The 24968-nt window shown below is 46.1% G+C and overlaps 1 protein-coding gene across 1 annotated transcript; it reads left to right on the forward strand.

Moving 5' to 3' along the window:
• The first annotated feature begins 9190 nt into the window (after window positions 1-9190).
• On the forward strand, window positions 9191-24487 carry dap (death-associated protein). The gene is made up of 4 exons (XM_080020192.1): window positions 9191-9361; window positions 10786-10885; window positions 16479-16521; window positions 22542-24487. The coding sequence occupies exons 1-4, from the start codon at window positions 9307-9309 to the stop codon at window positions 22659-22661; spliced, it is 318 nt and encodes a 105-aa protein (XP_079876318.1). The 5' UTR covers window positions 9191-9306; the 3' UTR covers window positions 22662-24487.
• The last annotated feature ends 481 nt before the right edge of the window (window positions 24488-24968 follow it).

The raw sequence follows: 24968 nt of genomic DNA on the forward strand, positions 1-24968 counted from the left end.
AATCTAATGTACGGCCGCCGGCCTCTCTTCGTCGTGTCGACAACAGCCGGCGGGACATCAAAGAGACGTAACGGAAATCCCCCTTTTAACTTCCGCCTTTTCACGTCGTCCGAGCCCATTCATCTAGAAAGTCACTCCCGAGATTGAACCGAACCCGAGGCATATTAAATAACAGGGGCCGAGCCTCGAGGCGGTGGCATTTGGTACAAGGCGCTGGATTTCATCTCTCTCTCTCTCTCTCTCTCTCTCTCTCCCTCCCCCCCCCCCCTCTCTCTCTCGCTCCCCCCCCCCCCCTCTCTCTCTGTGAAACGCACTGAAGGGGCTGTATTGTTGTCCATTGTGTTGATTATGGGCCCCCACAAAGGCGGCGAGGCGCTAAGTCACGAGCTCGTCATCCCGCAGGAGGAAGCTGCAGTGACCTTAATGTGGCATTAAAATAGTTCTTTATACTCGGCACACTTTCAACCAGCTGTATTGATCCGCCCGACTGAGCAACCGCGACCCGGCGCGCCCACGCGCGCCCACACGCGCACGCACGCACGCACGCACACACGCACGCACGCATGCATGCACACTTTTTGGAGCTGCCTATCCTCCCTCTGTTCCACTGTTCCGTCTTTCTTCCTGAACATCTCGGTATGTCGAATCTTAACCAGAGGAGTGTGTTTGTGTGTGTGTGTGTGTGTGTGTGTGTGTGTGTGTGTGTGTGTGTGTGTGTGTGCACGCAGATAAATGTATAATTGTGGGATATGGCAGAACAGCACATGTCGCCCCCTAGGTGTGTGTGTGTGTGTGTGTGTGTGTGCACGCACACGTACAGGAAGCTAGAGCGAGCGTAAGTTGTGTGCGTACGCCTCCATGCGCGTGCGTGCGTGCGTGCATGCGTGCGTGTTCCTGCATAAATCCGTGTTCCAACATGGCAGTCCTACCAACAGTTTGTCAGATTTGGACATTTTGGCCACTCCTCACTGCTTTTTCATACCAACCCGTGTGTATTTGTGTCACTTGTACTGTGTACTTCTGAGGACCAGTGTGAGTTTTTAACTTCTTGAGCAAGGACGTTCTGGCCAGGTGGATTAGGGTTAGTGCGTGTGGGTTAGGGTTGGGGTTGGTTCAACCCTAACCACACCCTAACACTTACCATCGTGTGTGTGCGTGCGTGCGTGCGTGCGTGCGTGCGTGCGTGCGTGCGTGCGTGCGTGCGTGCGTGCGTGCGTGCGTGCGTGGGCATTTGTATCTCTACACACGTGTGAGGACCACTGTGTGTTTTTAACCTCCCAGTTATTTCCTTCTCACGTGTGCGTGTGTGTGAGTGTACAAACATACATGCATATACAAAACGTATGTCGGCGCCTTTTTGTATGAATCTGTGCCCGGACAACAAGAAGATAAGCAAAGGAGGAAGAGGGGGAGAGATGGTGGTGGGAGGTTCTGGGGGCGGTACTGAAGAGGACGTGGAAAATCAAGGAGAGAGGGAACGAAAGAGAGAGAGAGAGAGAGAGAGAGCAGCGGCACAGGTGGAAACAGAGCGCGATCACGCTGCGGGGGCTTAAGCGTGAAATCAATTTGTGTGCGAAGGGAGGTGAGGAGGAGCCGAGCTGCCACGGCGCCACGGATAGGACCTGGAAACAAGTCACATCGAAAGCGACAGCGCCGCGCCCTTCTCCTCGGGGAGAGGTGGGGGCGGGGAGGTACGGCGGCGGGAACGAGGGGTACCGTGACAACCGGGGATGAGAAAGAGAGCTGCCCCCCCCCCCCCCCCCCCCGACAGTGCTCCAGTAAGTTCTGCATCCTACGTGTTGGTACTATCGTCCGGTGTACTTAAGGATGTGAGTCAAAGGAAACAATGGCTCCGCCTCCTCTCAGCTCAGAGGGGTGGATGGCGGCGCCGCAGTGAAACCCATACCACCCCGCGTCTTGCCCTCGCCAGTGCATTGTGGGAAACGCCTGCGCGCCGTGGTGCGGAAGGTGGATGTTCACCGGTTCGGAAAAATAAAAGTCGTGTTTTGCTCCGTCCATGGCACCGATCCATCCGATTTCAATCCCTATTCGGACCAAGCTCCTGGGCCTTTGAACCCAGGATTCAAGTGTATTTTTATGTTTGTGTGTCGACGTCCATTTTGAGGCGCGGCGCCGCTCTTTTTGTTACTTTGATTAGAAGCTATTGAGTGTGTCAGGGAGTCCAGGCATTTCCGGTCATCCGGTCATTTCGTGGCAACAGAAACATGCATATCTGTGTTCATTGGAGCATGATGATGGACGTCCTGGACATCCCTCTCTCCATGTGACATGGAGACATCTCCGCAGGCTTTTTTTTAATATCTCCACGCGTCCCTTTGCGTCTTTTCTTCGTATTTGAGATATTGCTCGATACTGAAACCTTCATTTAGACCGCTGGGAATGCAGTAACATTGCCTGGTGACTCCTAAAATAATCTCTTGAACTTGAACTTGAACTTGAAAAGGTAAGTTCAGGTAAGTTTCATTTAGGAGGATTTAATCTATATTTAATACAACACAGAAAATTCACATTATTATATAATTATAAAACCCAGAATCGCCTGCGGGAGCGCCTCCGTGCGTTGCGAAGACGTTTCACTGCATATATGTATGAACGTATGTATATTTATGTGACAAATAAACCTCTTGAATCTTGAATCTCAGATTTCTGCTACAAATCCACACGGTTGACCATAAAACCTGGGTGGGATTTTTCCTTTCGGAGCCCGGATCTTCCACCTCTGGCAGAGTGTACAGTAGATTCAAGATTCAAGAGGTTTATTTGTCAGATACATATGCATACGTTCATACATATACGCAGTGAAATGCCATGACACCCAGTGATCACGCACAATAAGCTCTAAAAATACTAAAGTGTTTCGAACAGACACGGGGCGTTCGCGCAGGCGGTCGCAAGGGGCGATTGTGGTTCTATAATTACATAAAAGTATTGATTGTCTGTTGTATTAAATATACATTTAAATCCTCTGAAATGAAACTTACCTTGACTCGCCTCCATTCTGATAGGATGTAATATCCATCCTGGTACTTTTAATATACAGTACTATTTGAGCATGCTGTGGATCCGGACATACTTAATGCTGATTTGGCGTCCGAGCTAGTTCGGCTATGAACACCATTTTGGACGCGGCTATAGAGAGATAAGCCTTGGGCGCCGGTGCTCCCGAGACGGAAAGCATTGTTTCATCAGCGTTTGACCACGACGGAGGGAAGAGCTGGTTCGAGAAAACAGAACAGCAGGGGAGCACAGAAAGCCCTTCCCTGAGGAGGGCGGCCATGTCTTCCTGCGGCCCTTTAATGTCAACCCGGCCGCCCGTTTCCCTAAGTAGCTCACGCGGTTCTCTGGAAAGCTCTGGGGAAAAAAAAATCAGCAGCCGGCACATCACTCACGCCGGGGCGGCCGGGCACATAATTCCCGGATCGAACGAGTGTTTGCTGGGGATCTGGTTGTTGATTGAATTCCGCCGCCGCGCTCCTATATTTCACCTTATTTCCCATCGAGCGCGCCCGTGCCGCGGCCATCGGCCCCCTCCTCGGCGGCTCTCTTGTTCTCCCCCGCCGACGTAAACTCTGCCCCACTTCACAATGTGAAGCCGCAAACGCTCGGCGGCGGCGAGCAGCCCCCCCCCCCCGCTTGCCGCTGTTTGATGCAGGTGTTACAGTGATTCATTTACACCTGCGGGAGCCGCCGAGATGTTTCCATTTCACCCGTTGCTGGAAGTCTCACGCCGGGTCCAAAGTAATGAAATGAATGGAGCTGATTAATTGGCCCGAAAGAGATCCGCAGACAAACTGGAGGGATGGAGGGATGGAACCACCACCCCCACCCCCACCCCACCACCGCCGCCCCCACCACCGCTGCGAAACCCTCAGAATGAATCAAACTCTTCACGGTACGCTGCAGGACTACAAATAACTCCCGCTGCTCTCCGTAGCCGACAATAACGGACAAGGTCACAAGGTTTTTTTTGTTTTTTTTGGGGGGGGGGGGGGATATGCAGTTTGTTCTTTTCATTGATGACGGTGATTCTCCACTTTACAGTCACGGTGACGCTCTACTTCACCGGGCGATCGAGAAGGCGAGCGGAGGGAGGTGAGACATGCTGCCCACTCACATGTAGCCTTACGCCCGGATGAGGTTTAAATGTGTCACGCTCAAGGGCACAGGGCAGCAACGCCTACATATGGGAATTGAGCCAGGCACCCTGGTGTTGGCTAGGTTTGGCATCTTCCAGAGGGGGGTCTGCATTAAAAGGCTAGGGTTAGTCAGGGTTAGGATTGTCGTGATACTGGGCGACGTCCAACGACATCAAATGATCAAAATCTGTGATTTTTGGGGTGTTTAGCACCGGGGGAGCACAGGGCGCAGGGTTAACCCCGAACCTGACCCTCACCCTTCGCCAGAGGGCTCCAAATTCACAACCGAATACGGTCATGGCTGCAAAAACGGTCGTTATGCTACATCTCGCTTGAATTAGCAAAACCTTCCGTGGATTTTTGTGTGGGAATGTCCTCCCATGCCAAATTTCCAAATGTAAAAATCAAGAGGTGTAACAGGCTCTTCGTTTACACGAAGAGCCTGTTTATGACTCATCATCTTTTTTTTCTTTTTTTTTTTACTCAACCGTCAATGAGACACCAAAGACACAAAAACGAGACACAATGGCTTTAAAATGATGGTTTCCTCTAGGTCACACTTCATTTACTTTTGTGCTCTTGTGTGTATGTGTACATACATCATGTGCATTAAATGCACATGATGTATGTACAAAAAGGGGTCTGCAAACACATTTTTATTCATATTCAAGTGTCTTTCTCCTCCTAAGTTACACACACACACACACACACACACAGATCTATATAGAGTGCGCGCGCACGCGCGCACACACACACACACACACACACACACACACACACACACACACACACACACACACACACACACAGTTGCCCATTCAGGTATTGAAAAGTTGGTGCTGGAAAGAGCAGAGGCAGCCACAGAAACCTTGGTTATTCATGTGTGATGGCGCTGCTGCAAAGAACCCAGCTGCCTCCCACAGAGCTACACCACTGTGTGTGTGTGTGTGTGTGTGTGTGTGTGTGTGTGTGTGTGTGTGTGTGTGTGTGTGTGTGTGTGTGTGTGTGTGTGTGTGTGTGTGTGTGTGTGTGTGTGTGTGTGTGTGAAAATGAGGGAGCTAGGGAATCGGATAGAACGAGAGAGGGAGAGAAAGAAAGGGTATGTTTGTGTGTTTGTGCATGTGCGTTAGTGCATGTGTGTGTGTGTGTGTGTGTGTATGTGTGTGTGTGTGTGTTAGCGCACCTGTCAGTATGAGTAAATTCACTCACCTGTGACGTCCTCATTCTGTCTCTCTGTAAAGCCGTCAGTTAGAATACCCCTCTCAGAGGCCCAGGACACACAAACTCACACGCACACACACACGCACGCACACACACACACACACACACACACACACACACACACACACACACACACACACACACACACACACACGCACACGCACACACAGCCATATCAGCCACGGGCAGGTGTTGAGATCACTGACTGCTGAAGAGGATTTCACCTGTGGCGGTACATGTGCCATGTACTTTCACTCTGACTAATGAAAGCTCTCTCCCTCTCTCCTCCTTTCTCTCCTTCTTCTCTCCCTCTCTATTCTGTGTGTGGGTGTGTGAGCATAAAGTACGTAGAGCGAGAGAGAGAGAGAGGGAGAGAGAGTATAACATTTATGTAGGTATGTATATTACTTTGCCATACAACTTAAACACCTTCATCTATTTTTGGTTGATTCCGGGAGAAGGAATGGCGTGTGAGATGATCTGATTCAGTGGAGTTATATTCTCCCCTCTAGTGGTCACGCATGTATGTACACCGTGACAGATGGACTCCCAGGAGCACAAGCCTCTCACTGGGTTGAGCACAAATGGTGAAAATCGACTGCTGCCGTCCAAGAGAACCATTTGGTTTTTTTTTTTATGTGCGAGGCAAACACTTGCTCAGCGCTGCCAGCGCCTCACCAGCCCGAGCAACACGCCTGTGTGTTGTTATGGTTATGTTCTTCCACAACGAAATATGTACACTTTGAAAGGCCGCGACGAATCAAACTCACGGTGATAAGACGTAGGCTGTTGTCTCTGGCTCTTATCCTTGTTCCCTGAATTTAAAGCGTTCACCCAGAAGGTTATTTTGTTTAAAAATATATATATATATATATTTCCCAATTTTGATACTTTATTTATCTGTCACTTCTTAAGAAACAGCCATTCAACGCATGGTGAGTTATGCATGAACTCCTCTTTATGATGTTTCCGTTGATGGCGGCGGAGATCGGGGCACAGGCCTAAACTAAAATATTCTTGATGAATATTCACAACAAATAAAACCGCGCTCGGACGGAAGGAATACCCTTTCAGTGCATGCTGTCGTCCAGTGTTTATGTTTTCGTGTAAATGTTGTTTGGTTACGTGTTCAATTGTCTCACCCGTGGTGAATCTCCCGCTCTTGGAGTAGTGATCAGTTGTTTATAGACCCAAACATGGTAAAATAGTTCTCCAAAGAGGGTGGTTGGTGGTGGTTCTGTATAAACAATAACTGTGCTCTTGTCATTTTATAGTTCATCCAAGATTCAAGATTCAAGTTTTAAGAGTTTTATTCGTCACATACATATACACACTTTCATACATATAATCAATGAAATGTCAATGCAACGCACCTGGTGATTATGCACAATATGTTCTAGACTGAACACAATAGCTACCTAATTTATACTTGACTAACTAACAGAAACTAACTGATTCCTAAAAAGTGATGCAGTAAGTAAATAGAATAATATAGAATAAAATAAAAATAAAATAACTCAAAAGTAATACAGAGTGGGGGTACAAAATAGAAATAAAGGGAATAGACTTATGTATATGGGATAGGCTATTTGTATATTCAGATATGTGCCGTAAAGTGGAATATGAATAAAGAGAGGTAGTGTGTATGGAGATACACAGTACAGTATACAACAGTACTACACAGAAATACGGTACTACCGAACAGAACAGCAATACAGCACAGTATGCAGTAACCCAGAACAGTGATACAGTACAGTATACAGTACAGTATGCTGCACAGAGTACCATAAGGCAGTGGGGCCTGTGTGGGTGTCTCAGTGAGGACCCCTGGTGAGTTCAGCATTGACAGTCCTTATGCCACAGTTCTACGGGACAGAGTTACTGCAGCAGTCCTTGATGATTTCAGAATGAGTAAAGAGTTGCATTGCAGGTTGAGAAGTTGAACTCCACTTGCAGACTAACTCTGCCCTAGATGCGATGGCACGCAAATACTCTGCGCTGTATGCCCGACATGCTCACAGCACAGGTTAAAAAAACATCGCAGAGGGTAAACCCAGGTGTTGGGGGGGGAAAAAACATTGCATTTTTGAATGGAAATATTTTATGGATTACCACTTTATCTATTTTTTATTTTATTTTATTTATTTATTTATATAAAATTAAAAATAAATAAATACATTATTATTTTTTTTTTTAAATGGATTACCACTTTAAAGTAAGTGTCAATCGGGGGAGCGGCGACATGTCAACGCCTCCACTGCAGATTTCCATGCAAAAGTGTAAGAGAGCTCAAATGAACCTGTCTGCGAGATATAGAAAACTTCTTTCAATGTCGGTTGCGGTTCAAATGAAATGGCCACCTTCACTTATGCGTCAGCGCTGTCTTATCACGCTGGGTCAGTCAGACCGGATTAAAGCTGAGGTTACCCTGAGGTGATAGATTTCGAGCCATTTCCAGGGCCTATTTTAGTCTTTCGTATGACATTATTATATTTATTTTGTCTATTCCGAGGTTTCTCAACCTTCAGCACACCCCCAAGGCCCCTCATTTGAAAATCAGACCGGAGGCTGCGAGTGAGTAACGCCTCCTCCCTCCCGCAAAGTAAATCACTAAATGCTACACGGGAGCTGGTGGCTGTCGGTGGAAGATTGAATGATATCCTCCGCCAGCCGCGTGGATATATCAATATGACCTCTCGGTTAGATAAGGGTGGAATAAAACAGAGCGCATGAAGGAGACTTTGTGATTCGTCATTTCGTCCGCAGATGGCATCATGACCCATCGGTGAACTCTTGGCCTTTTGATTGGCTGTCAGCGACCCCCCTCGGGGAAGACGCGCTGACTCACAGCTGGCATCTGGACAATTGGGATGGAGGGGACACCTCAGAACTGTGAAATTCAATTTGTCTGTGTGTGTGTGTGTGTGTGTGTGTGTGTGTGTGTGTGTGTGTGTGTGTGTGTGTGTGTGTGTGTGTGTGTGTGTGTGTGTGTGTGTGTGTGCGAGCGTGTGTGTGTGTGTGTGTGTGTGTACATTTGCTGCACTAAATGTTAATCTTACTGCTATTGATGGGTTTCAGTACAGAACACAGCTGCCACTGTGCAATGTAATTATGCCACTGCAGCGCTCACAATCAGTCGGCGCTCAACACACACACACACACACACATACACATTCACACACGCAAATGTGCACACCCGCACGCACGCACGCACGCACGCAAATACCTATAAATGAAAGGGTTTTGCAGTAATCACTGTTGGCCTTGAATATTCACCTACATAAATCTGTTTTACATGACATTATTTTCTTTATGCATTTTATTCTATAAATATACCTTACATGCATACGTGTATGGTCAATGCAAATGTAAATACACAGCCATTTGCTATTTGTCTCTGGTTTGAAAATGTCAGCAACCGGTGTACTTGTATGTGTCCCATTTTCTTCTCTCCGCTGTATCGCTCGTCACGTCACGCCTCACCGCCAATCATTCATCTTGTTGAAACACGAGAGAAAATACTGTACATTGACAATATTTTATTTCATTTCCTGGTTTTTTGTTCTGTATTTTACCTTGTCATTTTTTATTTGCCTTTATTAACATCATATTTTATTTTCATTGTACGTTTACGTTCAACTCCTCATGCTTCCACTTCAATGACACGTCTCTCTCTTTTTTCTCAACATGTCCTTTTTGTATTGTTTTGCGGCTTCTATTTTCCGGTCCACGTCCACTACGTGGGTCGGCTGGTGATGACGTCGGCGCGCAGCTCACGCCGCGCCGACGTCACCGCGGCGCCGCCGAACAATGCTCGCGGAGGAGCCACGTTGACGGTCCAGGCTGCCGCACGGTCCCGCGTCCGAGCCCCCCGCGGAAAGCGGCGTTCACCGTGTTCCTCCTCCCGATCGAAACCCGCACGACGAGCATGTCCTCGCCCCCGAAGGAGAAGGTCGAGACCAGGGCTGGACATCTGCCTGCCGGTGAGCTCCGCTTGTTCTCCCGGAAGGCCTTTTGGGGGGTTTTTTTTGGGGGGGGGGGAGGTAGACGTCAAGTAATGATCCGTTACTGACCCGCAGCTGCGGCTGTAGTATGTGCACGACATGGCAGGTAATGTCGCTCGAACCATTCTGGGTCCGTGGCACAGACTGCCTACATAATCTATCTCTCTCTCTCTCTCTCTTTATATATATATATATATATGTATATATATATGTGTGTGTATGTATATATGTGTATGTGTGTGTGCGCAAACTCGCACTATTTGCTATGTTTCGCATAGCGTGAATTGTTGATACCGGTGTAAACGGTTAATTGTAAGGTTCATTTCAAACAGCGTTTTTTTTTTGTTTGTTTGTTTGTTTTCCTAGTTTCCTTCCATATCGGCCCTTCTTTTTTGTTTGTTTGTTTGTTTTTTTTTTGTTTTTTTTTTAGGGGTTGTTGTTTTGTTTCTTTTTTTAATGGAAAAAATTTTCTATTTTCTTTTTTAATTTTAGTTTTGTTGTACATTGCCAAAGTATACGATCTGTATGTCTATATCTATCTTCCCGAATATTATTATTACTGAATGAAGTTACAATTATGTTATGATCCGTATTCCAACAGCTGTCCTCCGAAGGGTTTTTGTGGGTTTTTTTTTTAATTTACAAGATTTTAGTAGCGTCGGAGAAAGTACAATGCCTGTTTTGACCATAGATGCACTGTTATCTGCCCTGACTTGCCCTGACCATAATATTGGCAGGTGTGGACGTTTGTACTAAAGCGTATCTAACTACTGTATGAAATATGTGCTCCCGGAGACTAAATCTTTTCCAACCGTGTCCGTGGATCCTCATGCATATCCAAATCGAGGTTCCCTTGATGTGGAAAAGGGTTGCGAGTGCCTCAGATAAGGTTTACGTGGACATAGGAAGTGGGCCACGACTGCGGCCTGTTCCACTAATAACAGAGAGATAACAAGTGACCCTCGCACTCAGCCTGCAAGCAGCAGGTGCGCTTTCTGTTGCACGTAACAGACAGTTTAATAAATGGAGTCACACGCCAAAGCGATTTGAGTTGCGGTTTGCGCCAGTTGTGCTACTTTTGAGACGGATGTAGTTCTACCTGTTCAGATCCTATGGTCAAATACGACCCAGTTTGGCAAAGACCTGTTTTGGTCCAAACGTGTTGGCGTTTTAAAACCCTATTTTTTTTTGTACTCTCCTGTTGATTTCCAGAATGGAAAGTTGTTTTGTCTTTTTTCATTGTTTTATAAGCACCTACTACTACTTTTGCACCTACTCCATCCCCTGTGGGGTTTTTTAACCACCAAAATTGAGGTTACCGAGATTATTTTTGTCAGACAAAGAATGGAGTATATTTGCAGAAGTTGGTGTGATGAAACCGTTCATCCGTGTGTGTGTTCCAGTGAAGGCTGGCGGCATGAGGATAGTGCAGAAGCACCAGTCGGCCGTCCCTGAGCCGGTGCCGAAAGACGACAAGGACGAGGAGGAGTATGAGAGCAGCAGGTAACGCACCGTGGGACGACGGATGTAAACAATGAATGCACTGATACTTGTAAAGACAAGTAGACGCACACAGAGTTGGGTGTGTGTTTTGTTGACGCTCCCACGTTCAGGAATGGCTGCACCGCTGGCTGATTCTGGTTTTGTAGAGGACTTGATGTGTACGGCTAATTTGGTAAACATACTGTAATTACTGCATAATTACAGCAATAACTTGAAGAGCCCCATTCGATGATCCGACAACCGAACGGCTTTGTTTGAAGCACTCCACAGAGAGCTCATCTGGGTCTAGCTGGTCTCCACTGCAATGGTTCTTGGATGTGCACGGTTATTTTATTTTACACCCCATATATTTTTATGGACAATGAATACACTGTTTTGAGGTCACGTCTGTAGTTGATTTTGGTGTCACGTGTGTATCTGGGTGTGTTGTTTTGAACCCCAACCTGTTCCTCCCCTGTTTCTCTGTGTGTGTGTGTGTGTGTGTGTGTGTGTGTGTGTGTGTGTGTGTGTGTGTGTGTGTGTGTGTGTGTGTGTGTGTGTGTGTGTGTGTGTGTGTGTGTGTGTGTGTGTGTGTGTGTGTGTGTGTGTGTGTGTGGCCTGAGCCCTGCCCACAGTAATACTCCGACGCAGAAGAGAGGACAGAAGCAGTGCAACCAGAAATGACAGCAAAACATGTCTCAGCATAGTTTTTTTTTTTTTCCTATTCATTCAGCTCAGTTCCATTAATTTGTAAAATGGTTTACACAACGCAAGTAATACATTATTTATATGTGGATTTAGAAATACATTTGTCTCTGATTATTATTTTTTAAACCTTAATACTGATTTGTGGATTGTATTTTTTTTTTTTGGTCTTTTCCCATTTGCATTATAGGTATTTGTGAATTGTGACACATAATTCCTTGCATAACATATTTTTATTAACTTTGAAATGTACAACATTTCGGCTACATTCAGTCATTAGGCTGGCACTTTTATTCAAAGCCATTTCCAAATAAATTTTTTCCATAAGTTCAAATATAAGTAGAGTAGTTATGGATATAAAAACAACAGATTGATGTTATGATCAGCAGAAAGCAGCAAGTTGTTTTGATCGTCAATTCCCAGGTGACTTGAACGCAGCATCTCTAGGGTTAACAGTGGCAGAGAGTCCAGCGTGGATTTAGTCCCATAACGGTCCCCTGCTCGTTTTCATTGGGACTTCTGCAAAGCGGGGTCCCGTCAGAATTGCACCCTTCGTTCGCAAAGGGCTACTCTTACTAAAATAGTTAAAGTACGGTGCACTTTGCAACACAAACTACCTTGAAGGACTCAAACATATTTGTGATAACCCGCTGCTATGGCGCAACATGTTAGTGTGTAAATGCCAGGATACATTAAGATATATCTTACAACAACTAGTTGCAGCAGTGGGCATCTTGTTCGGGAGCAGCGGGAACAATGCGAAGAAGAAGCCATCTGGCTGACACTTTAAATGCGGCATTTAGCTTTTCTATCACCTAGTTTTGCTATTTAGAAGTAAATCCTATATTAAGTGCCGTTCAAGATCATGAGATTTTACTCTACCACTAATTATCGTACAAATAATTGAGATAAACAATCAAAGTGTCTTTCTTTGTTTGCGTAGTAACACATCATCCACCTGGTGAAGAGGAGCCACTTATTGACTATTACTTATTGATAAATGGAACATAAACATTTGGCCGTTCATTTTCAACTTTGCAATCTATTCGCTGCAAACATTTATCCCATTAGCTTAAAAAACATGATTGTAGGATCTAACGATTGTTCATCACTTCTGTCTTGAAGGTGTGTTGGATGTTGCCTTTAACGGCTTAAAGGTATCGAAGGCTTGTATGTTTAGCGAGGTGCAGCGCATGGCAGTGGGTTAAAGTATGGCATCAGCTCCAGTATAGCTAGGTAAATAGTAGTTCACATGGATAGAACTTGTTTGGCCACATGCTCAAATTTGCAGGCTAGTAACAACATGACCTACAGCCGATATCAACACCTGTGAAAAGTCTGACCATGAGGCAATGAATAATGAGATCAATAACTAATAGTTGACGGTCCCTACCTCTTTTTGAGCCAATCATGAAATTGTTGGACTAGTATAAATATGGCAGTACACCTAAAAGGCCCGTGCATGGCCACACAAGTGACGGCTGATGAATTTGCACGCCCCACCATGGCGGGGAAGTGGGGAAGTCTCGTCCAGGGTTAAGAAATCACTCGTTTGCCCAAGCACGCCCACACACACACACACACACACACGTGAATAAGCAACTGTTGAATTATACATGTTCCATCCTTTCCACCATGCTGCTTCATATTTATGCATAATGAAAAACATTTCACAATACATCGAGCCCATTGTAGTTTTCAATATAGCTACTAGATGTTACTCATAAGAACAAGACAAAGCCGGTACAAAGGCTACTTGCATGTGGGTTAAATTTTCCAGTCACTTGTGAGTCAACCCACTCGACTCTTAAATGAATAAATGCAGAACGAACTTGCCCATTTCTTTCCTGTTGGACCCTGTCCAGGGCGTGGCTGCCAGCCCAGTTCTGACTTTAAGGGAAATGGAGGACAAAGTCGCCCAATGGACAGATTCATAACAATCACACCAATCATATCGACGTTCATACAATATCAATGTACATATCAATATGAGAATAATATCCTTATATATTCAAAATCCCGTCTTAAAGGATGCAGCTGAGATTCATCGCATTGTACTATAGTTATTTTAAATCCTTCTTTATTTTTCCCCAAAGGGGAAAGTTAGGTGCATCAGCGGCAACACAGAATGTTAGACGGTAACACGTGACAGGGTACAACAGACGAACAATAAATAAGCCTCTAAGGAGACTGAATCTCTGAAAGTGTCAGTGAGCTGTACAAAGCAGTTGTATATCAGTTTAATAACCTTGTGCAAGGAATGTAATGTAAGCAGACTCATAGACAGAATATATGCACAATAAACACACTGAATAAGAGCAGAATATAAATGAACAGAATACAGTGTATACACCTGTGTGTAAAAGCGGTATATCAGATACAAACTAGTTTACAAGTGAAATGTCTATAATCGTTAACCCACGCTCAGAATTGATATCTCAATATAATATAAAGATGATAATCTATAAGATGGACGTATTTCCACAAGCCATGGTAAGCCAAAAGGTGGTTATTCATAGCAAAATGACTGTATAGATGTAGAGAGCGGCAACAGGCAACCGTTTCTATAGCAACCAGCACCTCGCCCACGGTGTCAAACTTTATGCTCTGCTGAGGTGGAGAGGGGGGCTGGTGGGTGGCTGGGATGGAAGTTGGGGGTGGGGTAGTTCTTCCAGGGAGTGGCTTTGCGAATAAACAGACCCGCTGAAAAACGTAAGCTGTCATGGTCCCATAAGGTCCTTAGCATCTAAGTATCTGCTACAGGACTTGTATACACGCTCCTTTTCCATCTTTCCCCCTTTCCTCTAATCGTCTCTTCTCTCCTGAAATGGAGCTTGGCTCTCGGCAGCGGTGATGGTTCTCTACTGCCCCCTGGAGACCTGCATCTGCCTCTGCACCCCAGCAGATCCAACGTCACACCAGATCACACTGATTTGATTTTTATCTTCGCTCTGTGTCGTTCTCTTACTCGCTCCTCCTCCTTCCCTTCGGCCGTCGACAGCAGAGGATTTTCAAATAGGCTTGGAAACCTGGATCACGGTCGTTCTTTTTGTGCCATCGTTCTTCATACGGCGTTTAATTATTTCACTCTTTGTAGCAGAGCAATCTTCCCAGTCACAGATAAAGAAGTGCCACTATTAAAAGTAAGTTTATGTTGCTTACTTTTTTTTTTTTTTGCATACGCTCCACGACAATTAGTCCATAAATCTTCTGGCGTAAATTTGTCCCTTACTAGAAGAAGATTATTCATCACACAAATGGTGGCCATGTAATGAGATCTCTGTTTTTAACCCATTCTGGCTTATCCTTCCTCCGGGAGGCAGCCAGGAGCAGTGGGCAGCATACAGCAACGCGCCCGGGGACCAATTACTAGTGTCCATACGACGATGTTCTTGGTGGGGGTCCTTACTGATGTTACCTGGAGGAAACCCCATGTGGGCACGGGGAGAACATGCAAACTCCACACAAAAAGGCCCCTCATTGGGGGAGAACCCACCGGAGTGCGGTGCCAGCAGTGCCCCAGACGGGAATCGAACCCAGGTATTTCTTTCTGTGAGGCAGCAGTGCAATGCATTGTGCCACAAATGCTTGTCTGCGTGTGCTATGGCTTTACACCGTTACCGTTCATATGATTGAACTTGTCGGATTGTCTGTTTAAAAAAAAAAAAAAAAAGAGGTGGAAAACTTGGAACAATCGTCAGTCAGTCTGTGCCAAAATGTCAAAGTTTGCCCTCGAACAGCACAATGCAGACTGATGACAAATAGAGAGGCGGCAGGTTGGGATGACTCGGCAGGGTCTGGAAGGGGTGGCAACTGCTGTGTGGCAAACGGCTTCCAAAGCCCGAGCAACTCCTTGTCTGTGGCACAGCAGTTTCTCATCAAGTGCTTGTTCTCAAGGCTCTTTTGGAAGGAAGGGGAGGGGGGTGCGATGGAGTTAAACGGTAAAGCTCTAAAACATTGAAGGGTGTCTTTGAGTGGGCTTTTGAAGGTGGCCTCAACCGTCGCACCCCCCCTCTTCTCCTTTTCCCCCCAGGGGTTGTCTCTGCCGCGAAATTAGACGGCACTCGCTCGCCACGTCCAAGGTCGATCCGAGCCCCGGGTTCCACGCCGACGCCTTCCCCTCTCCGAGCCTCCGCCGCCCTTGTGCCCCTGGCTCCTCCCTCTCCTCTAGCACGCTGTTGTTGCCAGAGTCAACGGCTGAACTTCTTTATCGCCCCACCCCTCTACATACTGCTTGTTTTTTTGTCTTTGGCTTTCTGCTGTATGCCCCTTTTTTTCTGTATGCCCCTCTCCTGGGCATTCGTACAAGCCCTCTACTTTCTCTCCACACCTCTGTGTATACCTCTCTTCCTCTCCATTCCGCTCTCTCTTTTTCCCCCTTTCCAGCCATTAGGGCTGTGAGTCCCGGTGTTTGCTCACGATGAATGGGAGGTGTGTGTGTGTGTGTGTGTGTGTGTGTGTGTGTGTGTGTGTGTGTGTGTGTGTGTGTGTGTGTGTGTGTGTGTGTGTGTGTGTGTGTGTGTGTGTGTGTGTGTGCGTGCGTGCGTGCGTGCGTGCGTGCGTGCGTGCGTGCGTGCGTGCGTGCGTGCGTGCGTGCGCAAGGGAGAAGGACTGTGGGCAGTATATGTTCTGACAGTTTAGGATGTTGGCCTTTGTACTGCCGCGCCACTCTCCGAGTCACGTGTGAACCTTTCCCTCCGGACGCGGCTTGAACCCCAGTATCGTCATGTTGTGTCCAGACACACAAGCACATGTTTGGAGAAGCCGCATGCGCTTTACACACACTAAAAATGTTTAACGTTGTTGCGATGCTTCCAGAAAAAAGTCATTTAAGTCCAAAAAGTAATCTTGTCCTACCCTTTTTGTTTCCTAAATGTGTTCTTTATCCCCCATCCCCTTCTCTTTGCAGTCCACCAAAGCCCACCGTGATTGTCTCTGGTGTGGTGACAAAGGTAAGACACACACCGTTGCACACACACTGACCACACACACACACAAATTCAAACAGCCTGTAGTCTAGCGCTGGAGCATGGCGGGTGGTAGAGTCTGGGACACAGGCTCCGCAGGGACGGGCGGAGGCTTGGCACCGACCGCGAGACAAGAGGGAAATGGCGAGAACAGCCACAACTGAGACAGGGAGGAAGGAGGGGACGGAGAGGGTTGATAAATGGAGAGACGGGGGAGGGGGCGGGGATGAAAGTACTCAATAAGGACAATAGTGAAAGAATGATTCAGTTCTGTGGGGGGATAATAAAAAAAAAAAAAAAACAATGTGCTCACAGCACTTGAATGGGCCTTAAAAGGGGTTTGAAATGGCCACGCTGAAGTCTGAAAGGAGCGATTGAACTGGAAGGCGAATTGAAGGTGACGTTCCGGCGTCTCCCAGGCACGTTCTGTTAGAGGATTTGACAAGAAAGGGATTTGACAGAATTTGTTTGTGCAACAACACTTCCGACTAAAATCTTACTCCGAATTTGGCGTTTGAGAAACTGGCTGTGGTCCACTAACCAGCAAAGCACCCAAATCAACTGACTGACAAAGTAACCTGATTGTCTGACATTTTCCAAGTGAAGGTTTTATTTTGCTCTCACAGGTCGCAAAGCAGAAGGTAGCTAACGTAGAATAAAGCAGAGGCTCCTGTTCAAGCGGGAACTGATATGTAATAATGTAGCTCATGAAATAAACCAAAGGCGAGAAGGAGTAAGCCTGTACACGTAGAGAATGAATTTTAACTTAATTTGCAAGTGTTCAGTATAACTTCTTCACAAATATCTCGTTCGGAAATTCTCTAGTATTATTATGGGATTTTCTGAGGAGATTCCTTACGTGGGTATAACTGAGGTTACTATGGGATTGCTATGTTTTTGTAACTCACTGGAAAATATAGAGATTATCATCGGGATTATATAGTGATGTAATTGATTTTTTCCGATAATTAAACCAATATCCTAATCGTGACCATTGTTCTGCCCTTTCCACTGTAAATATTTTAGTGATGTGCATTCCCACATGAGATAGCTTTAATAACTGGAAAGAATGAACGAGCGAGTGAACAGCAGATGAAATCAACCAAGAAAGAGCAGAACAGAGGGAATGGGAGTTCATTAAAATAATGAATTTTTTTTTAACTTGGACCGGGGGAAAGAAGGTTCCTTTGATCGTGTGTTTGCGTACGCCGACTTGTGGAGAACACAAATAACGGTTTGACCTTCAAAGAAGTATGTGAGGGCATGTGAAACGTCTTGTTTGCTTTTGCCTGCTCCACTGGTGGGTGGGTGGGTGTGTGTGTGTGTGTGTGTGTGTGTGTGTGTGTGTGTGTGTGTGTGTGTGTGTGTGTGTGTGTGTGTGTGTGTGTGTGTGTGTGTGTGTGTGTGTGTGTGTGTGTGTGTGTGTGTGACCTTGGGGGGGGTAACTGCCTGCGGGGCGTCCATCTTTGTTCACATCAGGCCAGGTGAAGTGTTTGAGCCGAGATTTGGGGATGATAGTGACATAGAGGCGGGCCAGCCATTTATTACCCCCTATCTTCCCACAGCTGTCCCCATTTAGCCGCTATCACTGCCATCAATGACCCCCCAAAAGCCTTTTTGTGTGTGTGTGTGTGTGGGTGTGTGTGTCAGCAGTTTTATTTCTTATGGTCATTTAAAACTGGGAGACAGAGCAGACTATCTTTAGTTGTTTTTTATTCTCCTTTGCTTTAACACTGTAATAGTTGAGGCTAACCCATCCATACTAGCTATGTCCATACTGTATTTTTAGGGGTCCAGCCTGCACCATCATAATTGTTACAACACCGTTCTTGAGGGACATTTAAATTAAGCGTCACAAGAGGAACATTCAGTGACCTAAGTCCACAGTGATCAGAAAGAAACACACGAAAAATAAGATTCTTAATTTCAAGTAAACGTGTCTTTATTTACACAAAAAATGTAATCTACGTTAAAAAGAAACCTCCGCCCCAACCTCGCTGTGGACTCTGCAGACTTGGCGCGACCCCCTCGATCACGACAGGTTTCCCTCAGTGCGACCCAACCAAGTGGCATCGCCAGTCAGTAAAGAAGGAGTGGGCAGAACATCCATCCTCACGGTGCGGTCACGCCGCCGGCGCTGCAGAGCGACGGGCTGCATTGCATTTCAAACGGAGCTCGGCTCCATCCAGCTGCGGAGGGACGACCGGGCGACGAGCTGACGGCTTCACAACTACAAGGAAAGTTGAGCGGGTTTCAACTTCATGCAAATGAGCGGCACCGGGCGATGCCAATAGGAGGTTAGGTGCGGCTCTCAATGGCGCTGATCCTTGGAAAACGAGCGCCCGGACTGAGTTGCGTACGGATCCCCCTGTGGTTCGGCTCGCATGTGAACTACAGTTTTGCAGTTTCGCTGCCGCTGTGACTTTTTTCAAAGTCATTATTCCCTAGATGTCGATACAGAGCTGCGGTGAAAAGAAGATCGGCAAGACAGATATGTTTGACTCTGAAGCGCGATGATCGGTTCACGGAACGTCGCGCTATGTTGCTGCTACTTCACGAAATGTCGGGAATGAGCTGTGGATACAGCAGATGTCGCCGCTACGTGTCCGCCATATTGGAGCGGTCAAAATCCGCTAGTAAACACATACAATGTGTATTGAGAGATGTAGACTCGATGTAACTCGCTTAATTCTGAAACAATTTCATGGTTCAGAATTGTTTAAAGGAAGAAGGTATCAGGCATGTCTCATGTTGCACTTTCATTTAACAAATGAGTGTTAAATATTTTAAGAATTTTTTTAAACATTGGACAATTTGCCTGTTATTTTCATTTAAGACCATTGGCAAGTTCCTTGCTTAAGTATTTTACAGAACAAATTGGAATCTCCCTTTTTTTTTTTTTTTTTTTTTTGCTGATTCAAAAAATGATCTGATCTGTGACTCAAAACCATCATATGATCCGAACCGTGGGTTTTGTGATCTGTTGCACCCCTAAAAAAAAAGTCCCTTAAACTATGAAATAAGGAACACGTCATTTTATGTTTCTCCAACAAGAACAATTCCTTATTTTAAGAGATGGATGGCAAGTTTTTTATGAGGTTATTTATTTAGCTAAGTAAAGAGCTGCACAAGAGCTGCACCATTTTTATTATTAAAAAAAAGTAGGTAGGCACGGCATCAGCTATAGATGTATATTAAATATGGAAAAGGAGAGAGGTCTGAAATGTTTGGAGCGCCTGCAACAGCCATTCGATTTTGAGCCCACACTCACAAACACCAGGGGCACACAAGCCCTGTCGCCAGCGGTTTGACTCTCGCATTTGAAGTTACTTACACTTGTGTTAAAGAAAAGACCAAATAAATATCAGTGAACCTTGGAAAAAAGTTATTCATTTTCATTCATCATTATATTTTTTATTTATTTTTTGTTTAATTTGTTTATGCTACTCGTCTGTCTGCCCAACAATGCACCAACGATCACCTAGACAAATTTCCTTGAAAATGAGAAAAAATATATATAAATAGGGGAAATATTATTTATTAGAAAGGTGATTTAACTAAAATACTTCAAAATGCGAAATAAATACTTTGCCTACCTGAAGGACCAGCCTGCCGATATTCACCAGTTTTGCTCTCTTATATTTATTTTGCCTTCCCTCCTGTCTCTGACATGCCAAGTTTTCTGACTCAGAAACTTAAAAAAGGACCAAAAAAAAGAGGCGAAATCGTGGGCTGTGCCGCTGTTCCTTAAAGTTGTCTAAAGCTGTATCTTAAAGTAAGATGAAAGACGGCCGGCGGAATGAGTCATCTGTTCCCACGGCGTGAATATTTCACATTATACTGCCTATACGGCTCGGAAAGAAGAAAAAAGGAAATGTATGAAGGCGCCATAGGTAGAAAACGTGGTTAATTAGTTACACACACGGTGAACGCAGGGCCAGGAGTTGTGAGCTTCAGAAGAACCAAGCGAAGGTCAAACTCATGCACATCCTCGCCAAAAACCCATGCACACACACACACACGCACGCACACCCACTGTGTGTTTGACGCTCACCTACATGCTTGAAAAAGCACGCGCCCGTGCGCAAACACAGCAGATTAGGGTGTGTGTGTGTGTGTGTGTGTGTGTGTGTGTGTGTGTGTGTGTGTGTGTGTGTGTGTGTGTGTGTGTGTGTGTGTGTGTGTGTGTGCGTGCGTGCGTGCGTGCGTGCGTGCGTGCGTGCGTGCGTGCGCGCGCGCGCGCGCGCGCGCGCGCAGCGGTTACACAGCTTTCGCCATCTGTGCATCCTTAGGAATGCGATTTTATTTAAATGGAGGAAAGACATCAGAGAGCGAGCAGTGATAGAAACCCTGAAAGTGAAACCTCTGTACGAAATGAGGCGTCGTCTGCGCATCGAATGACACAATCCTGAAAGTAATTCAATGAAAAGTCCAACGGCCGTTGACGGCGAAGCTGCAAAAAGTAAAATATTTCCCAGCTCGTGTGGTGGACAGATGCCGTGTCGATGCAGTGAATTATAGCATGTAAATGCAGCAGTTTCCAGCTGTTTCAACGTATTCATAGTAATGAAACGTTGAGGGATGACCTTCGTTAGGCCCCTCTTTAGCTGCCCACAGCCCACGAACGCACACCGTTGATCATGTTTGGTCATCTTTCTCTATGGCGATGACCCTCATGATGATATTTTTCCCCCCACCTTTTTTATTTTTCCCTTGGAAGGAGGGATTGAGGTTACGCGGCAGATGAGCAGATACAGTCGCACACACACACACTGTAAGGATTTTCCCCCGTCATCCCCATCGTTGTGATTATTCAGCACCGACAAAAGGACTTAAAACTGGGGCATTTGGCGCACATATTGTATACACACACACACGCAGTCTCACACACACACACACACACACACTATAAGTAGGTTAAGACAAAAGAGATAACATTGAATACCGCACACCCTCGCAGAACAGGCAAAAGGTTTCTCAGTCTCGTCTTTCACTACCGGCCATTATGGTTAAACAAAGCTTTTGTCGCATACGATTAAATTCTATTGTTTCTATTCCTGAATAGATTATAATACTGTGCTATCGATCTTGCGTAATATCCATGAGCTGTTCGTAGCGTAAACCAATGGACTTTAAGCAGGTGGCACCATGGCTACAGCTGGCCACATTCGTCCAGCGCCAAAACGTCTTCCAGCTGTTTGGGTGCATTTCGGGTTTAAAACCGTAGCGGGTGGGAAATCAACAAAAGCAAAGTTATCGGCAGGTTTCAGGAAAGAAATGCAGTGGGAGTACTGCCAACCTATTCATTGTTAGATATGACTTAGTCCTGACCTCCATACCTGTCTAGTCTAGAGTTGGGCGCGGGCAGTAGCCCAGGGTCGCCTAGTGATCGGAAAGTTGCCTGTTGGGTTCCCGGCTCCTCCCGGCAGCGCGCTCAAGCAAGGCTTTCACTGCCGCCGCCGCAATCGATGTACTGTATGTATGCGTGTGAACGGGTGAACGTGAGGTATGCACTGTGAAGCGCTTTGAGTCGTACGACTAGAAAAACGCTCTGGGAAGCTGAAAGTGAAACTATGATCAAGAGTCATTACTGTGCATTTACTAATGATGCTGATGTCTTGGAAATAAAATAACTGTTTGATTTGACTTGGGACCCACTGGGACCTCTCGAAGGACCCCTGGGGGGGGATCAGTGGTAGTAGATGAGTGGTTCTCGACCTCACGTCGAGAACCACTCAGCTAACCCACCTGATGGTGGCTTAACAACGGCGGCACGGTGTTTAACAATTGCTAATGGGCTGTTCAAACTGTGTTCAGCAGGAATCCCCGCGAGGGGAAACGTCTTTTAAAGTCCTTTTAGTGTCCTATTGTTTTAGACCAAAAGTTGGTGAGCTCTTTGCACACGGGGCTTTCAGTGGGCGTGAAGCTGCAGGGCTCGCTGTGATTTCTCTTCCATTTTTAATCGTCCGTTCTCGCGGCGATGTCCCCCCCCCCCCCCCCCGCAGGGCGACAAGGACTTCACCCCGGCAGCCGCCCAGGTCGCCCACCAGAAGCCCCAGCCGTCCGTCCCCAAGCTGCCCCTCTCCCAGCACCTCAACCAGCACATCCACCAGCCCCGCAAGTGAGCCCGGGGCGCCGACGCCACCGGACGCCACCAGACACCCGTCTCTCCAATGGAACACCCACCGAGCAAGGCCGCACCCCCCCACCTTCCCCCCAGACACAGATCTCCGCTCTGTCTGGAAAATCCAAATCATTCTTTTTTAGCGATTGCCTTTGGCTTCAGTCACAGAAGATTTTCCGCATTTCAAAGTGATAATTGTAACCGTTAACTGCTCCATTATTTCTTTGGGCGGAGGACGACCAACCTCTAACGTAGGATTGCATTTCAGAAGCCATCACCGAGCTGAGATCTGTGTCCGTGAGGGTGGTGGGGGGAGGTGGCGCGCCGCGCCGCCGCCCGACCAATAACCAAAAAAATCTTCAGTGAGGCAAACGAGCAAATCGCTGTTTTCACAGAATAAGAAACGACTAAAATCGGAACCAATGTGAGTGTTGCCAAACTGCAGGCGACAGCAGACCAAGGTGAATCAATGACGGTTCAGCGTCAACCAACTTAAAACCCGGGTGGTTACCGGGGCAACCCAAACATTCCATTCGACCATCGTCTACATATCAACGATAACAACACAACACACACACACACACACACACACACACACACACACGTCACCCTCTTTCCTTAATCACCTGACACCCTTACACTGAAGTGTTGTTAATTATATATAACACTAATTATCAGGTTTCCAAATAAAAAGAAGTTTTCGCCAAGGAATAATTTCTTTTTGTTTATTTAAAGAAAAAAAAAAAAAAGATACAAATCAAGCGTAAAAAAAGAGTTTTATTTTTGTCGTACTCTTGTTATTTTACTTGACTGATTTGTTCAATTGTAAATGATTTAAAAAGAAGAAGAAAAAAAGTCATTGAATTGACTTGGGTATTAGGTGTGGTTGTCATTGTTATTAAAGGGTTTATCTTGAAATGCATTTTTCCGTGCTTGTTCTTTTTTTGTTTTTTGTTTTTTTGGAATGCCAATCCTGTTGATGTGAACCGTTGTGACGTGGGAAAAGGTAACAAGAAAAAACAAAATACTTGTGGGAAAGGTTTTTCCTGATGTTTCGTAAATGATCCGATGTGGCAGCGAAATTAATTTCCGACTTGTCACCCCGGTTGGAGCAGTACCCCCTTCGGGCGTCCTTATATAAGCGTCCCGTCGCGCGATGATAAATTAGGGCTCAGGTGTGAGTTATTATTATTATTATTGTTTTTTATTTTTGTTTTTGGAACGCACCCGTCTTTATCCCAGATCTGTCAGCCTCCCCGGGCTCCCACGCACGCCCACTCACCACAGACCGCACCGGGTGGCGCCGCGTGTAAGTTCACTGGCGTCCAGGTGTCGTGTCGCTTTGCGTTAGCCCAGTGAACAAGCGGCTCCACGGCTGAAACCCCACCTCAGTACGACGGGGAAAGTCGGGATCCTCTCCGATTCCCCATTCCTCTCTCGGTCAGCGTCGTTGCAAAATTAGCCTGAAAAGAAGAACTTTATGATGGTGCAGTGGTATGAAAAGGTTCTGCATCCCTTTACACTTGACCCATTCCCCAATAATAATAAAATGAGCACACGATATTGTGTTTTTGTTACTTTTATTCATAACTTGTAACATAAATTATTCAATCTAACCAACAAACCAAACCATACTGTGTCACCTGTTTCCTGGTAATAAGTGCGCTGAGTTATAGTTTTCAGATTCACGGATTTACTATTTAGTGATTTCATTGGTTGTGCTCAACCATAAGAGCTGACTTATCTATAACAGATATTTAATCGTTATGTTCATTTGTTTATTTTGCATTTGAATGATTACGTGATTAAATAATGATTTGGTGTCTACTTGGCTTCCCATTACTCCCATTCAAGAACGGATCGTTCCAATCAAGGGAGGCGGCCAGCGGCGTATTTAAGAAGCTCTTTCTGCTTGTAGGAGAGAGAGAGAGAGAGAGAGAGAGAGAGAGAGAGAGAGAGAGATGGGGGGGTGTGTGTACAGCTCGCCGCGAGGCTGTTTCTTTTCACTTTTCTGATCGTTGCAGCGACCGCAAACTTAAAGGGCAACTTTTGGACGTATTTATTTTTGTAAATCAATTAGTGGATTTTTGCCCACCGACCTCTGGGTATGACCGCCAGTCATTTTACCATCGCCGCCACCACTTCTCTGGAACTCTGAGCACACGATCCCTCAGTAGTAAGGTTACACTAACCCCAACCACCAGTAGTGGTAATAACTTACACCATCAATCCTTGACCATTAGGCACAGGTTTAACTGTCTGTCAGCACATTCAGAAATGCTATCGCCCGACACAAACAGACCAGACT

The sequence above is a fragment of the Zeus faber genome (assembly GCF_960531495.2).
Source record: "Zeus faber genome assembly, chromosome: 19".
Taxonomy (NCBI): domain Eukaryota; kingdom Metazoa; phylum Chordata; class Actinopteri; order Zeiformes; family Zeidae; genus Zeus; species Zeus faber.

Bases quoted from the DNA above. Each gene is read 5' to 3' on its own strand.
- dap (XM_080020192.1), top strand. From the start codon at position 9,307: ATGTCCTCGCCCCCGAAGGAGAAGGTCGAGACCAGGGCTGGACATCTG. The intron at 10,886-16,478 runs GTAACGCACCGT...TTCTCTTTGCAG, and splicing joins GAGGAGTATGAGAGCAGCAG to TCCACCAAAGCCCACCGTGA. The intron at 16,522-22,541 runs GTAAGACACACA...CCCCCCCCGCAG, and splicing joins TCTCTGGTGTGGTGACAAAG to GGCGACAAGGACTTCACCCC.